The sequence below is a fragment of the Peromyscus leucopus genome, chromosome 5 (assembly GCF_004664715.2).
Source record: "Peromyscus leucopus breed LL Stock chromosome 5, UCI_PerLeu_2.1, whole genome shotgun sequence".
In the NCBI taxonomy this organism is placed as follows: domain Eukaryota; kingdom Metazoa; phylum Chordata; class Mammalia; order Rodentia; family Cricetidae; genus Peromyscus; species Peromyscus leucopus.
Window position 1 is genome coordinate 70237416 of NC_051067.1, and position 16985 is coordinate 70254400.

Consider the following 16985-nt stretch of genomic DNA (forward strand, 5'->3'; position numbering starts at 1 on the left):
GGCTTCTATCACAAGGCCTTCCAGATGGGAGACTAATCCACTGGGAAATGCAACTTGGGTCTCATCCTGCCCAACGTGCTCCAGAAGCCCTAAATTTGTCACAGGTTTGTGAGGAAGACAGAAGTACTTCATCCTATGGGGTGGTCTCTTTTGTTTGTGGCTTTTTCCTCTGCCAACCTGATCTTTCTCTCTCTCTCTCTCTCTCTCTCTCTCTCTCTCTCTCTCTCTCTCTCTCTCTCTCTCCAAGATCAGCCACCAGAGAAAGAAGTCACATTCCAGTCTGTAGTTAATCTCTTTAGTAATTAATGAATCTCTTAGCTAATTAATTAAGAGTATTAATTAATGTGCCTGCTGAGTAAATGAAATAGAATGCCACTGCATTAGCTTCTCGAGGTAAGGAAGCAAAGAAGTGTACTGGACTGAGATCCATGGGCATTGGACTTGACCTAATCTTTGGATCCGGTGAATTATCTCAAGCATGGGTCTCAATAAAGCAGTTTACTTATAGAAATGAAAAGTGGGGACAAAAGACAAATACAGGCACTGTAGAGAGATAAAGCCAAGCTTTTCATGGTGCTGTGGACTGAGCACAGAACCTCACACATGCTCAGCACACTTTCTAGCACCAAGCTATACTCCGATACTTACGTGGGTGAATTTGCAATGTACATATGCTACTACATACTGGAAGACGCTCAGAAGATAGAAAATAAGCATATAGGATGATAAACTAAAACAGCTAAGAGGCTTCCTGAAAGTATGCTAGTGAGTATAGTTATTCTGATTATCATCAACAGAAAATATTAAAAGTCTTGTGATGCATCTAGAAAAGTTGCAGAAGATGCTGGGGAGCTGGCTTTGCAAGTAAGAATGCTTGCTGTGCAAGCGCGAGCATCTGAGTTCCATCCCCAGCACCCAGGGGGAAAAGTCAGGCATGGCTACCACGGGCCTGGGATCCTAACACTGTAGGCAGAGAAGACAGGAGCCTAGAATCGCCACCAGCCTAGTTCATGGTTCAGCAAGAGACCCCGTGTCAAAGAAATAAGGTAGAGAGTAACAGAGCAGTTTGCCAATATCCTCCGGCCTCTGTGTGTATACACACACACACACACACACACACACACACACACACACACACAAACCACACATACACACACAATACACACACACACAAACCACACATACACACACAATACACAAAAAAAGAAACAAAAGTAAATGTCATAAATGATTTTGAGTGTGAGTTATGAAAAATTAACAACCGAGTGAGGGCTCTGATGGCTCGCATCCCTTCATCCTTGCTTAGAATTCTTTTGGCCTTGGTGGCATTTGTCTTCTCAGTTGCTGGACACCCTACTGACATCTGATACCCAGGTCTGTGGCTGTTGACCTCCTACTGTGTGTTCTCCCTTGGTGCAGAGAGAACCTAATAATAATCTTCCGATTCTGGCCCTCCTTGACTCTCACCAAACTAACCTCCATGACCACCACCCCACTCTCACACAATTCTCCCTTGGATTCAAAAACATACAATAGCAATGCCCCTGGGAGATGCTCTGGGAGTATTTTCCACAGCTCTTTACGTGGCACCCCAGAACTTGTGTCCCCTTCCCATAGCATAGAAGACGTTAAGGGGCCAAGAATGCGGCTCTGGTTCTCATGCTGCCCAGCACTGTGTAGAAGCCCCAGGTCTGCAGTGAAGGTGGGAAGGCCTGGGGTACATCTCATGGGGTGGTCCTCTGCTTTTAGATTTTTTTCTTCCGTGTATCTAAGATGCCTTCTACTTTCTTTCTCTGAGACTTCAGCCAGCACAAGAGAAACCGTGACCAAAGCTTTCTTCCTATCTACCATAGCCAGAAATAGACAGTTGGTTTCCTATACGGAAGATGACATTCCTCCTTTACAAAATGGCACTCTCTTTGCTCTCTTCTTTGGGGCCCTTAAGTGTAAGATACTATGGCAGAACACAATTTAAGGGAGAGAAAGAACAGGACTCCAGGCCATGGAACTGACAGGCTTTGTAATTGTCCCTCAATATCAACAGGAAATTGGTTTTAAGATGACCTGCTGCCCACCTACTAATATCAAAATTCATAGGCACCTAAGTTCCCTACATAAGATGGTATGATACAAGCACATCATCTCTAGATTACTTAGGACACCTAACTGCTGTAGAATAATTCTTCTGTACACTATGTGAGTGAATATATGTTGCTATGATTGGTTTAATAAACAAGCTGACTAGCCAATAGCTGGATAGGATAAAGTTAGGCAGGAAAGCCAAACTGAGAATGATGGAGTGAGGAAGGCTGGAGTCAGAGGAGTCGCCAGACAGACAGAGAATGAGTCAGACACACAAAATGGGATAGAGGTAAAAGCCACAAGCCTCGGGGCAGCACATAGATTAACAGAAATGGGTTAAATTGTAAGAACTAGTTAGTAAAATGGCTGGGCATTTATAATTTATATTGTCTCTAAGTCAGTTATTTGGGAAGTGGCTGCCAGTTATTTGGGAGCAGGCAGTCAGGACAGGAAATCTCTGTCTACACCTAACATGATATAGATGTCATATAAATACTATGCATTGTTTAGGGAACAGTGACAGGTTTTGTTTGGTTGCTGCTATTGTTATTGTTGTTGTTGTTGTTTTAAGCTAGGATATACTCAGTACACATTCAATTTTCTCTTGCAAATATCTTTGACCTACAGGTTGAATCCATATGTATAGAATCCAGAATTATGGCAGGGAGAAATGACAGAGTTGGGGAGATCTCAAAATGACAGCTATCTGATTCTGAAGCACTTAATAGTGTCAAAATAATTTGTAGCCTCTTCACCCAAGGCACAATGTCTACACCCTCTACCAAGAGCTGCAGGTGGGAAAAAAGGTTGGGTGAACAGGGAGGTCATCAATAAACCAGCTTTTGGGGGGCTCTGGAAACAGACAGAGGGCTATGGGTTGTTTGGGAGGCTAAAGAGTAAGGCACCATGCCCTTACAGTTAAAAGCTCCAAAACCTAGTCATAACACAGCACTTCAAAACATCTTGGCTATTCTCCTATCTCTCACTATTGACATTGTTATCTCTTACATCATTTTAGTCAAGAGTGGGAAATTGTAGGGAACGGCAAAGTCTCAAAGGTTAGAGTTAACATCTGCTCAGCATTCTCCGTTCCCTGAAGATATGCACTCCATCAGTGGGTTCATGTTTCTCCTTTGAAGTTCCTATTCACATTCATCCCTTCCTACATATGAGACATAATCTCGCCTTATTTTCTTGGCCTCAAAACATTTAAGAGAAACACACCAAAGCTTCTCTCCATGAACTTTTACCTCCACATCCACAAAAACATGGACATGATGGGAAAGAAGCCCCACCACACAATGAGAACACCACATCAAACAGTGAAAAAAATCCAAAAATGAGACAGGCAAAGCTGCCAAAGTCAGATTCAAAGGGAAAATAAAACTAAAAGGCAACTATGAAAGGCTTATTATCCGAGACCCCCAGAGCACAGTAACTGCCAGCAGAAGCCATCTAAAGAGACTTCTAACGTTTAGAAGTCTGAAATGGTCCAAGAAAACAAGGGATGGTTAAGAGGCCCCAAGGTAGTGAAGAGTAGTCAACTAAGATGGGGAATTTGAGGGGAGAATGTATCTACATTTAGAATCAGGTTCCTTGGTTAGCACGCAGCAAAGCAAATGAGATCATTGATATATTTGTCTGCAGAAAGGAAGCAGGCCTCTAACTCCTTCAAATGTCTTTAAAACATAATTAAACCACGTGTGGGGCTGGTGAGCTGAAGCTTGATAAACAAGCATGGTAATACAAGTTTAACACTCAGAATCCCCATAAAGGGGGAAGGAGAGAACTGACACCACAAAGTTGTATTCTGGCCTCCACACGTGGGTCATGGCATACACATGCCCACAGATACACATATACAACAACAATAAGTCATTTTTAAGTGGGTGTTGTGACTCATGCCTAGAGTGGCAGCATTTAAGAAGCAGAAGCAAAGAAGATCGTCTGGACTACCCATGTCAAATGATAATAAATATGACCATGAAAGGGCTGGAGAGATGGCTCAGTGAGGAAAGAGACAGTTGTACAAGCATGGGGACCTGAGTCCATATTCTCAGCACTCAGGTAAAGGCTAAACACTGTAGCACATGTCTGCAACCCCAGCTCTCAGAGTCAGAGAAAGGCAGTCCCAGGAGCTTGTTGAAACAATGAACTTCAGGTTCAGTGAGAGATCCTATCCCAATCAATCAGTCAGCTAGGTAGAGAGCACCAGAGGAGACCTCGGGGCTCCACACGCACATGAACAGACAAGCATATCTGCACACATAAATGCATGCACACAGACAGGCACACAGACATTTATATCATAAAATATAACGATATCAGTGAAATAACCCCAACTGCCGCTAAAGGTCATGTCACAATTACTACTTTCCCTAAGAAAGAAAACCAGCACTTGGGGGTGGGGCTCAGAGCCTTAGGAATATCTGGCAAATACCCTGCCACCGAGTCACCTCCCCAGAGCCCAGTGAATGCCTTTCAAAATGCAACTGCCCCTGGAGAGAGGTCTTGTGTCAGGTAATCACTAACACTCCCTTAGGTGTTTAGATGGCCAGTAGTTGAAGAAGATCCTCTAGAAATGGAATATGGAGTGAAGATGTATGAGAAGGCCGTGGGGGCAAGCCAGAGAAAGACAAGTGTGCCACAATACTTCTTTTGTGAGACTCCTGAGGCTTCTGTTGAACACATCTCCATTATGTTCACAAAGATGTTTATTAGGTTCCCTGTAAAAACAATCATGCCCCTTCCTAACCCTGACTGCTATCACAAGTTACCCACTGTGGTCCGTGTTTTCTGTGACTCGGCAAAAACTTGAGAAATTAAAACAGAACCAACAAGCAGCACAAAGTGAAGTCTCGCAGGCCTCAGAATGAGCTGTATCCTGACCATAATCATCCTTAATCTGTTCTGGTATCCATAATCATAAACTACATGCAATCCATTAAAGAACAAGGTGAGGCCCAATCCCTATTGCTTCCAACAGGGTTGCAAAGAGCTGAGCCGTTCCTATCTGCAGGGAAGTGGGGAAGCTACTGACATCTCATCTTCATTTTGAGCAGCAGCTTTCCAAGTTGTGCCCTCTAAAGCTCATGGTCCCCAAAAGCCCTGGAAGTGGGAAACTAAAGAGTAGTGGGGATTAGAAGGGAGTGGGAGTTTGTCCCTACCTGGCCTTGGGTACACAGCCTCATTTTGTTCTCTTTCCAAGGGGACAGAGGTGAGCCTCCACTGAATAACTGTTTAAAGAATCATTTCCCTGGCCATAAGAAAAGTCTATAGGCTCCTGACCCAGAGAACTGATAATATTTGAGCATTTTCTTTCTCAAAAAGAGTGTAGACCACCTAGCCTGGAAAGATAGACATTTCCTATAACAGAATATTAGAATAGTAAGCTCAGGGGACCCCAAGAGCTTTTCATCTGGCTAGCGGTCTTAAACATTTAAGGTTTCTCCAAGTTACACATTTGGTTTCCAACTTTTGTTTGTAAATTGGGTCTGTGGAAATCAAGGCTCAATTTCTCTTTAAACTTTTTATTGTAGTGTGTGTGTGTGTGTGTGTGTGTGTGTGTGTGTGTGTGTGTGTGTGTATGCTCATGTACACACATGTCATAACATCCATATGGAAGACAAAAGGTAACTTGAAGCACTTGAACCCAGGGATTGAACTCAGGTCCTTGGGCTTGGTGGCAAGTGCCTTTACCCTCTAAACCATCTCTCACCAAGCCGGAGCTCACTTTTTTACCATAAAAAAGAAGAAAAGTTATTATGTTGATCCCTGGGTGAGCTATAAAAGCCTGATGCCCCACTGGTGAATTATAATGCTAACCACTGAAGAGAGAGTTCCACTTTCTCTCCTTGTCAAATGGTGTACCCAGGCCAGTGGGGGTTCGTAAGCACCACTGATGTGATTTCTTTGAAGCAGTTCACCTTGTGATGTCTGATAAAAGGGGAGCTAGTGGTGATAAAAAGGCTTTCCTCTGCTCTCCTCCTCTTGAAAGGCAGGTTCCAGGGCAGTCTACATCCACCATGGTCTGTGGCTGGCCACGTAGATGTCCCCCAGTTGTATGCGAGTTGGTTAACGCCTGTGAGCCACTGCTTTGCAGTTCCTGATGCTACTCCTGGTGTGTTGGTTTGCTTCCCAGCATCTGATTTCGCTTTCTAATGACAACTTGGCACCTAGAGAGCCCATACACGCTTGAGAGGATGGGGTGGTAGTTTAAAAATGCCGCTGCCAGCGTTTACAATCCCCCAGAAAACCGTGGGGAGGGAAAGAAAGGAGAGATAAAACGTAAAGAGATAACGGTATACAGCTATTAATAACTGCCTAGATGGGACTGAAAACATCAATTCCATTGTTCTTTGCATTTTTTTTCTCACTTGATAAATCAGCTAATGAGCTGAAAGAAACCAGTATTAGGTAAACAAGTCTAAAAGATTTCAGAATTTGAAGACTCAGAGCTATGAATCTATTTAATTCAGGTAACATCAAAAATTGCCAAAATAAGTATACAAGAGATTAATAGTCAATCTTCCTCCCAACCTGGTGAGTTGTTTAGAATTCCAGAGATCAAGACTCTAAGGAAATGGTCTGTTGCAGAATCAAATCATTTAATAAGTTAAAATTAGATCAAAAATTCCATTACTAAGTATCACAATTAAAGAAGATATCTTTCTACTGTTTTACAAAAGTGGATGCACTGTTAACAGAAATGTAACTTCTCAGATAAAATCCTAGGGATCTCTTCCTACTTCTCCTGCATACACAGTTCCTCACTTACATGCACTGTGCACCCCTCACACAGCAATGATTTGCTTGTACATGTTCTCTAGGCACCCTCAGAGCAACAGGACTAGGGTACTTGGTATGACTTTAGGAGCACACAGATCCAGGTTGAGTTCTAATCTGACCCCTTATTAGGTAAGCTTAGAAGGTCAAGTTATTTAAATCCTCTATAAGATGTTTCACTCAAATAAGAGAAGCAACAAATGCCTATCTCAGAGGACTGTTTAAATGGTAATAAAAGGTTTGCCGTTACATGCTTGAAAAACAGAAAGGATGTTGTTGATGAAGACAGTGACTTTATATCCGTGACCCACGTCCCAACACCTTGTACATAGCAGGAAATGGGTTTGTGGTTCCTGAACAGAGGTGAACTTTCCACATTGCCTGTCTGATGGGATGCCACTCTTTCTTTCAAGAGATCATAGTTGCACAAAATCTTACAGAGAATGACAGGAATAGAGCTCAAAGTAGAATTCATTGTTGGTTAATGCTGTGAAAATTGGTTGGGAGCTAATGTATGATTTGACCAGCCTTCAGCTGGTCACTGCCTGGGATCCCACAGCCCCTTGTGCATGTATCTGTTAGCTCTTGTCCCACCCACTTGGCAGCATCTGTTCATGCTGTTTCCAAAGTCTGCAACTTGCTACATGGGGAGGGGGGTTGAAATCAGTTTTCCACAAAGCCACACGCTCCTTTTCCATTTGTGTTTCCAAAGCCATGCATATTGTAGGGAACTAATGGGTACTGGCTGGTCAGCTGAGGTGAAGGCTCCCACGACTGATCACCATGCCCAAAGGGAGCTGCGTACTTATGAAAGACAGTCAGTATTGCTATGAGATTTCTGCTCAGCCTTCAAGACCCCCATTCATACCCAATCATGAGCATGAAACTCTGTTCCATACAATCCACACAGAGCCCTCATTCTGAGTCTATATTGTTAATTAGGCTTAGTCATTCAACACATGTGTTGGTCCTCTGTTCTCACATGCTCTGTAGGCTTAGTGAGGAGAGGGTTAACTAAATTTCCTGCAGTATCAGGGTGTGCAACAGGCAGGACACAGTGTTTGATTGGTGGACTGATTTCTGTTTTCTGATATGTTTGGACTAATTCTCTATGATTATCTGATGACCCCTCACTTGGAAAGAAGAAAGGTGTAGTGATGTGCATAGGCTGAAGATGAGTTCTCTGGAATGTTAAGCAGAGATGTCTTTACCAATACAAGCAGCATCTTTCCTTGGCCAGTACCCAATTTTGAAATTAATGGCTTAGCACACCAGGACTGGCATTTTACACAAATCATACATTAGCTCCCAACCAATTTTCACAGCATTAACCAACAATGAATTCTACTTTGAGCTCTATTCCTGTCATTGAATGGGCAGAGAAATGGTTCCAAGTCCCATAGAAAGAGACTGAAGGCAATCACAAACTCCCACCATGAGTGGATAAACCACAGTGGACGTAATCTCACCCTAAGGAACTCTCAACTCTTGGACAGAACTCCAGACTGACATTTTCAAAGATTATTAATTAACTACCTCTTTTCTTTACAAGTTTTCTTTTTCCCTTTTTATAGCAAGGGCTCTCCAGAACATTACCATAAACCTTCACGAACTTATTTTTTTTTTAACTTTTTTAAATGGTTTAACCCTTTCCTCACTGGATGTGAATGGGGCCTTGAAGACTGAGCAGGAATCTCATAGTACAATGGCTCTGTCTTTCATAGGCACACAACTCCCTTTGGGCATGGTGATCCGTTGTGGGCACCTTTAGCTCAGCTGATGAGCCAGTGCCCATTAGTCCCCTACCATAGGCATGGCTTTCGAAATGCAAAACTGCAAAGGAGCATGTGGCTTTGTGGAAGGCTGAGTTCATTCTCCCTAACTCAGATACTTGCAGCTGCCTCCTGACAGACACACAAGGCGGACTGTCTTGTTTTACAGAAGCACAAAGAACCTGGGCAGCTGACCCGAGGCCACAACTAACGAACAGCTCAAAGGGCCTACAGCCCTTTCTTCCCACTTCTCTCCTCCCTCTTTCCTCCTCCCTCCCTCCAAGGTGCAGTCTTTAACTACATCACTGTAGTTACTTCCAAAAAGTTGCACCCTCCTCTACCATGTCAGTTAAGGTAATGTCTTTGAAAGAGTGTCCCGCGTTTTGCATTGAAATTGGGTGTCCCCATAGAAAACCCTGCCACTCAAAACCTTAGTCCTAGCCCAAGTGCTACAACATATTGAAGGCAAGTTGGCATCTAAAATGGTTGACTGGGAGCCAATTGTGGTGTTCTAATCTTTGTTCATGCTGTCAATGTGACATATGAAAAAATATGAATAAAGTGACAGGATGCAAACAAAGCTCGACGCTGGTGTGAGATCCACAGACAGGGTGTGAGCCCCACATGAAAAGCAATCGGGTCAAGTTAACACCTTGTGTTTCCCCCCACATATGCAGTATGGGGAAGCTATTTACAAAATGTTTCCAAATATTTAGGACCACATAAATCAATATTGTTGGAAAACATTTACTCTGACCAGAAGTCATTTACTTGCCCTAGTCCCGTGTGCATAACAAAACTGAGACTATCGGGATGATCCAAGAGCGGAAGCAATACAGATGTTCAGTACTTTCGCCCAGAGTGCCCAGACAGGCCTGCTGCCCGTCTCCATGCCCACTGGGGACCAGCATGCACCACACAATGACAACGTTCTCAGAACAATGGCTTAAGGATCCTCTTTAGTACCGGCATCACACAGCAGGCCTCCTGCGTGTTACCTGGCTCTGCAGTTCGCTCTGCTGCTTCAGACGGAGGTTTTCGGGGGTGTCTGCCACCGTGGTGAAGGACTGCTTGGGGTAGTGTCTGTGAAGAAACATTTTTAAAGGACACGATGAAAACAAATGCTGTAAAGCAATGCTTTAAAACCAATTATTTCACCTTCCCTCCTGCCACACTAGAAGAGGGACCGGTGCTCTTGGCTAAGATCATGTCTGTCGTTACTCCGGATCCCATCCTTTCTCATGGCCCTCTGTCGCTGGTTTTTTTGTTTTTTGTTTTTTGTTTTTTGTTTCTCTCTCTCTCTCTCTCTCTCTCTCTCTCTCTCTCTCTCTCTCTCTCTCCCTCTCTCCCAAAACTTAAAGCTCCGACCCTGTTCTGTTCGATCCTCCTATCAAGAACCGGATCATGCTCGAAACTCTCCTGACTTTCATTGTGCCTGACTTCATCCCACCCATTACTCTAACATGTGCACCGTCTTTCTCGCCTTCAGCCAAAGTTCCTTTAGAAGTGGCTTCGCCTCTCTGTAGTGGGTCATCTCCTCTCCAGCTCTCAGCTCAACTGTACACCAGGCTAAAAGTTGATTTCTAGAAGCTTATCTCACCAAAGTCTCCATGACTTCCCATGGAAACATCTAGTAGGTATCCTTAAGTCCTCTTGCTGCTTGGCCATCCCTCTATTTTGAAATGTGCTCTTTTCTCACCTTCCGTGTCCCCACCCAGGCCCAGTCTGGCTGGCTGCTTCTCCCCCTGCTTCCTCCTTCTCTCTGTCCTGTCAGATCTTCTTCCATGTAGCCCACCTCAAGCACCTCACATGGACTGTCTCTGCTCAGTCCACACCACTACCAAAAGCTTCATGACCTGCTATTTGCTGGTTTCTTTTCAACCCAGTTTTCAGATCCAGAGGCATTTCCCTTTGAACATCCCACATCCACCACACACTCAGTCAGCCTGCGGCTCAGCTCTTCATCATCCCTCCCATCCCTGAAACAAATGCCTCCTCTGTTTTCTGTTTTCTCATTTTTATTGGGACTGAGATGAATAAGTTGGGTATCTTGGGGTAACCTTAACATCTCATACATTAACCAATTGCCATCTCCATCTGATACACACACACACACACACACACACACACACACACGCACACGCACACGCACACGCACACGCACACGCACACGATACAATATTTGCTGGTCTTACCCCTCCTATCTGAATTGCTGAAATAAATGGTGCCAATGCAAATCTGGTTACATTGCCAAGTAAAACCCTGCACTGGTGCCATAGTGTCCCACTGATAAAGTCCAGGCTTCTGTCCTCCAAGGCCTCTGTCTGTGTCCAACCCTCTCCAGAGCTCTCACTCATTCCATGCTCTGGCCAAGGGGACTACTTCCATCCTCAGAGTTCACCCTTCTTGTGCCCATCTCCCTTGGAAATGCTACTCCTCTTGCCTGGAACATCTAGCCGCTTCCCACTCTACTTCCCTTGAAAACCGTGATTATCTTTCCGGTCCTGCCTTAGACATCACCCTCTCTGGGAAGCATTCCTAGCCTTCCAAGATGGGTAAGAGCACTCTGAATGGACTTTCCTCCCCTCGTTATAGTGCTTCCCATCCTCATTCATGTTTTCTGACCAGCCTCCCCTACCTCCTCTGATGAAAGTTCTGTGGCAGCAAGAACTGGCTGTCCTGTCCCTTGTCAGAGTACATTCCTGGCATGATCTCCAACCCTACTGGTGCCTGGCTCACAACATGAGCCCAGTAAAATACTTGCTTGGGGGAGCGGGGGGGGGGGGGGGGGAGAGACAATGAGTGCAGGAACACAGTCAGTAGAGTAACTTCTAATGGTCTCCAGCATCGTAGGGTGGCTGATTGACAATGATTAATTAATTAATTAATTTCAAAATAACTGGTGGAGAGGACTTGGGCTGTTCCCAACACAAAGAAATGATATATTTGTGTGTATGAGAGATATGCCAATGACCCTGAACTGATTGTTATACATTGTACACATGTACAGAAAGGCCATTTTGTGCATATATGTGTGTGTAATTATGTATATGTATTATTGTCAATTAAAGGTAAATATGGTAAATATTCCATGGATATTTAAGAAATATAATTTAAGATATATAAGAAATGGAGGAATGGAGAGAAAACAGCCAAGCCTAAGAGATCAAGGTGGGCCACAGGAAAAGTTTGGCCTGGCGTGTGATTTAGATACGTGTTGTCACACTTGGACAAACATGAAGCTTGCCTTACAATGTGACCTTCAGGTAGTAGGGAAATGACATTTCCTCCCTTCCTGTAGGTGAACAAACATTGGCTCAGGGATGTGGTCCTCTCCACTCATAATGCAAATGCTCAGTGGAAACAGACAGGACATGCCTAGTTAATGTGGCTCCATCAGCACAAAACCCATGAAGCTGGGACCTGCTCCTCAAAAAACGTTCTTCTTCCCACCTCCCTGGCCCCTTCTTTCTTCACGTTCACCTGTGTCGCCTTTTGTGTTTTCTCCAACTCTTTCCATGCCTCATGGTTTTAAAGTCTGCTTTCCTTGCAGAAGGTTCTTTTTACATCCCTGTCCCTGGCTTGCTGGGAGAACTCTGATGGAGGAATCCTGTGTCAGCACAAATAAACTCTCTAGAACCTATTCAATGTGCATTAGCACTTAGGAAATAAATATTAAGTATTTTGCAACCTTGTGCAGTAAATATATCGTGGGAAGATATATATTTATATATATTCATCTGTCTAGCATCCTCCAATAATTTAACATCCCACAGAGTCACTTGCTGTGGGATGTCCTGTATGCTGTGAATATATGTTGCTATGAATGACTGATAAATAAAAAACTGATTGGCCAGTAGCCAGGCAGGAAGGACAGTGTAGGTGGGACAAGGAGAGAGGAGAATGCTGGGTGGAAGAAGGTTGAGTCAGGAGATGCTGCCAGCCGCCGCGATGAGTAGCAAGATGTAAGTTACCGGTAAGCCATGAGCCACGTGGCAAGGTATAGATTAATAGAAATGGGCTGAGTTTGAGTGTAAGAGCCAGTCAATAGTTAGCCTGAACTAATGGCCGAGCAGTTTAATTAATATGAGCTTCTGAGTGATTATTTTATAAGTGGACTGCAGGACTACTGGGGCTTGGCAGGACCTGGAGAGAAATACTCCAGCTACAGTCACTGTCTCAGGAAACTGAAGTTAACCTCATAACTATTAGAATCACTTTAACTATTTTTTGTTAACATTCTTCAAAAGCCTTTACATTTTTCTTGCCTTCTCTGAGCACATACAAATTGAATTTATATTTTTTCCATGACAGTTTGGAGCTGTGTTGATGTCAGATCATGATATAATAAAGTCATTCTTTAAAAGTTAACACAGACGGTTGACCTAAATGGCTCAAGTTCACTGTGCTTTTTCTGAACTGATATGTCAAGGCATCATTTCTCACATGGCCCTGAATCCCTAGGGTCATCTTTCCTTCTTCTAACTCAGACTAAGAGAATACACAGTCATGATGGTGATCAGTACATTCACTGACTGTAGTAAGCATCTGCCGTAGATAAGATATCATCTGCTCCTGCTGAATCTCCTGCAGAGACTCCCTGGGCACCAGGCCTTTCTAAGGACAACTTGGGCACTGTGCTCCAGGCAACAGACAGGTCAAGATGAACAGCCAGCTCCACTGGGCTATGGATTAAAACTGGAACTTCACTAGACTTTAAATGTAGCAACTGTAGACTGCCATACTTACAGGCTGTAATAATAATTTAGCAAGATTTTTTCCCAAAACGTAGTCTATGATATTACATAAAGTTTCACAGTTATCTGCAGGGTTCCACTGTGCTTCATTCAAAAAAATCTGCATGCTATCTGCTTTTGAAACTGCAATTAGAAGGCATTCTCACATGTACTGGGAAGTCGTCAGCCGGCTCAGCCCCAACTGTACCCACATGCAGGTAAACTCATTTGGGGTGGGGAGGTGCTCTTCATGAGGCAACTTTTCATCTGCCAATCATGTACAAGTGAAAAATCACATGAGGTTTTCAAGAACACGCTAACGTTTTTACAAACTGCCTTACTGAATGTACTCAGGTGTCCTATTCATAAGTCAAAAAATTATTTCTATTGGGTACCATGCAATTTCACTCGCCACTCAGATTTCTAATTCTGAAGTATCATTTCATAAAAGTCACCTCTTCTTACCATTGGACTTTATAATGAGAAAATGTAATGGATTTGAACTCTTAAAATATATGCATATAGAGAAACATCACTTCTATATGTCTGATCTTAGCAGCACATATGAAGTCCTATTTAAAAAAGAGGGTTCAAAAACAACTGAAAATGTGGGTGTTTTTTTTTAGAAGACACAGTTTGCTAACCTGATTACAAAACAGCAGACTTACTGACAGGTTGTGCAAAGTTACAGTTATATTTACAACTATAAAAAGATGCCAAGACATCACACTTTTTCCAATATCCTTTTCAATCCTGCCATTCAATGATTTTTTTTTTCATAGTAGGTTAATCTATATATAACTTTCTCTAAAGACTGTGACAAAATGAAATTACCCAAAATCTCAGTGTGGAAAGAAAAGCCCAATTTACTTAATTTATTTACTTACTTATTTGTGTATACATGCATATATGTATTATATTGTGTGCATATTGTGTTTATGCATGTGCAAATATGTGCATATGGCAGTGGAAGCCAGAGGATAGACAGCCTCAGGTGTCCACTCTGTTCTTTGGCACAGGCTCTCTTATTGTTCTGGGTCTCACGATTTAGGCTAGGCTAGCTGGCCAGTGAGCCCCGGGAATCCTGTATCCATCCATGTAGCATTGGGATTACAAGCTCACACAACTACACCCAGCTTTTTTTTAAACACAGGCTCAGGGTAATCATCTCAGGTCCTTACACTTGCACGGCAAGCATTTTATTGACTAAGCTCTCCCTCCAGCCCCCTAGTTTAGCCTTAGAGTCAAACTAATCAATATTGAGGGAAAGAAAGTATTCGTGTCAAAAAGGTCTATCACAAGTCATGGGTACTAACACAAATTTAAACCTGAGGATTTGACAGTTCAAGTCATAGAGCCAGCAAATTCAAGAGATTGTGGTCTTTGAATAAAAATGCCTATCAAGAAAACGTGGAAGAACCTCATGAGTTGAAACCATAAGACTCAGAAGAAATAAATGCAATTACAGAGATGGTAGCACTATGTGCATTGTAGTAAGTGGTGTTTACAAAGTCAGAGAAGCCTCATTAATTCTTCCATACTGGCTAGGTCTGAAAATATTGCCAAATGCTGGGTTTCTCAAGGCCATATCCAAATAGTAACATTCATCTGAATTAACCCAACAATCTTCTCTGAAGCTAGTCTCATCTCCCAGCTTCCCACCATCCAGCTCTACTTCAGAAGAAAAGAAAAACAGACACAAAATAAACTAAGAGGCCAGTAGGGCTTGATGAGAGAGAAATGAAGAAGCATTCCAATAGGTAAGTGGTAGTGATGTCACACAACTCATCCTAGCTCCTTCAGTGTAGTGTATTTAAGTGGTCATGAAAAGGTCTTACCAAAATTAATGTCCTGGTAGGGTAATATTTACCAAGCTTATAGGAAGCAAGTTTTCGTCCTCTGCAATATTAGAAATGAGAACCTGGGATAAAGAGTATAGGGTGTGTGAACTGGATGCTCCAAGAGAAGCAAAAGCCAAATTGTTAAAATAAGAACCACAACAATGAGCAGCATGACAAGAGATCCCCAAGGGTGCAATGGCGACACTGATATCTTGGAGGCAACCAACATCTGTCAACCAACATTGGGTTTGAGACCTGCTCAAGAGGGGGAAAGCCATGCCTCACGCTGGAAATCTAGTCAGCTATCTATAGTCAGTGAGGTCATGAACCCTATAGGAGGACCTATTGCTGCCCCTCTCCTAAATCAGTATAATTTCCAACTGCATTGTAAGTAGTTGTCCTCATACCCCCAGATAAGTACAGCACCCATGCCTCACCAGAGAAATTTGTTTCGGCAGCAGACGGAGACCATTACAGAAATCTACAACTGGTCAAAATAAACAGCTGCCTGTGAGGTCCCTAGCTTCAGTTGATACACCTATAACATGACCCCTACACCTAAGGCTCGGAGAACATCATGGAAGAGAAGAATGAAAGAGTGTGAAGGCTGGAGGATCATAGTCACACAATCATTTCAAATAATGGCAGGAGTCATGGAGAGTTTTCAACTGCATGTCTACTGCCAACAGTGTTAGTGCTGCTACCACCTTTTTCTCTTTGCTCTGCCACAGAGCAGCTTCACACCTCTGTGTATCATTGCTTTTATCTATATGAGGGGAGTACATATTCCTGCTCATCTATGAGGTAGCTGCTAGAATCAAATGACAAAGATTTAGAAATTGAAAGGTGCTGTGCATGTGAGACAGTAGTAGCCCACTTAGATTTATAAATCTAAGATCCTTCTGTTTGTAGTTAAGGTGAAACCTATGCTTTAATTCAATGGTTCTCAAGCACCATCCTCCGAGGACAGTTAACAACATGCAGCATCTGGAGCATTTGGGTTGTCCCAGTGGAGAAGCAAACTACCAGCATCTAGTGAGTAGAAGTCAAGAATATTGCAGAGCATCCTATGGGATGCTGGGCAGCCCCACTTCCCAAAACAGAACTTCTCCTGTCAGAAATACCAATATGCCACAGTTGAGAAACCGCATTTTACATATCTAGATCCCCAGTAAGAAACGTAGGCACAGAGTATGTACTGAGCTTCCCCTGATTAGCAACATTTGACCAGTGGGTTAATAAGACTTTCGTCACTATGGCAAATACTGGTAAATTTAAAGGGAGAAAGATTTATCTTGGCTCATAAGTTTATAAGTCTCAGTCCACCATGACAAGGAGGCATAGCAGAGCCAAGCGGTTCACATCATCATGGCCAGGAAGCACAGAGAGAATACCTGCACTCACAGACTTTGTCAGGTTTTTTTTTTTTTTCTTCACTTTTTATTCCACCTGGAACTCCAGCCTATAGGATGGTGCTGCTCACTTCAGAAGTCTTCCCCATCCTTAGTCAGTTCTCTCTGGAAAAAACACCTTATGACCACAACCAATGGTGCACTTTACTAACCTCCTGGGAGCCTCTCAGTCCAATCAAGTTGACCATCAAGATGAGCCATCCTACCATGTGTTACCACAACTCATTCTTGGGGAACTAAGTGTCCCTGGTGACTTTGCCAGGAGAAGACCTTAAAAGCTCCCAGCTTGCTTCCCCTGGGAATCTCCCATGTCATTTTCTCTTTGATGACTGTGACTATTATATGTCCATGACAGAC

At 43.2% G+C, this 16985-nt stretch overlaps 1 protein-coding gene across 2 annotated transcripts in view; it reads right to left on the reverse strand.

The window, feature by feature from the left end:
- Nebl (nebulette) overlaps positions 1-16985 on the reverse strand; it is a 358786-nt gene that overhangs the window by 204846 nt on the left and 136955 nt on the right. For both annotated transcript variants that reach the window (XM_037205983.1, XM_028870483.2), the window contains exon 3: positions 9638-9722. In XM_037205983.1, coding sequence (XP_037061878.1) covers positions 9638-9722 — 85 coding nt within the window. The remainder of the gene's footprint in view (positions 1-9637; positions 9723-16985) is intronic.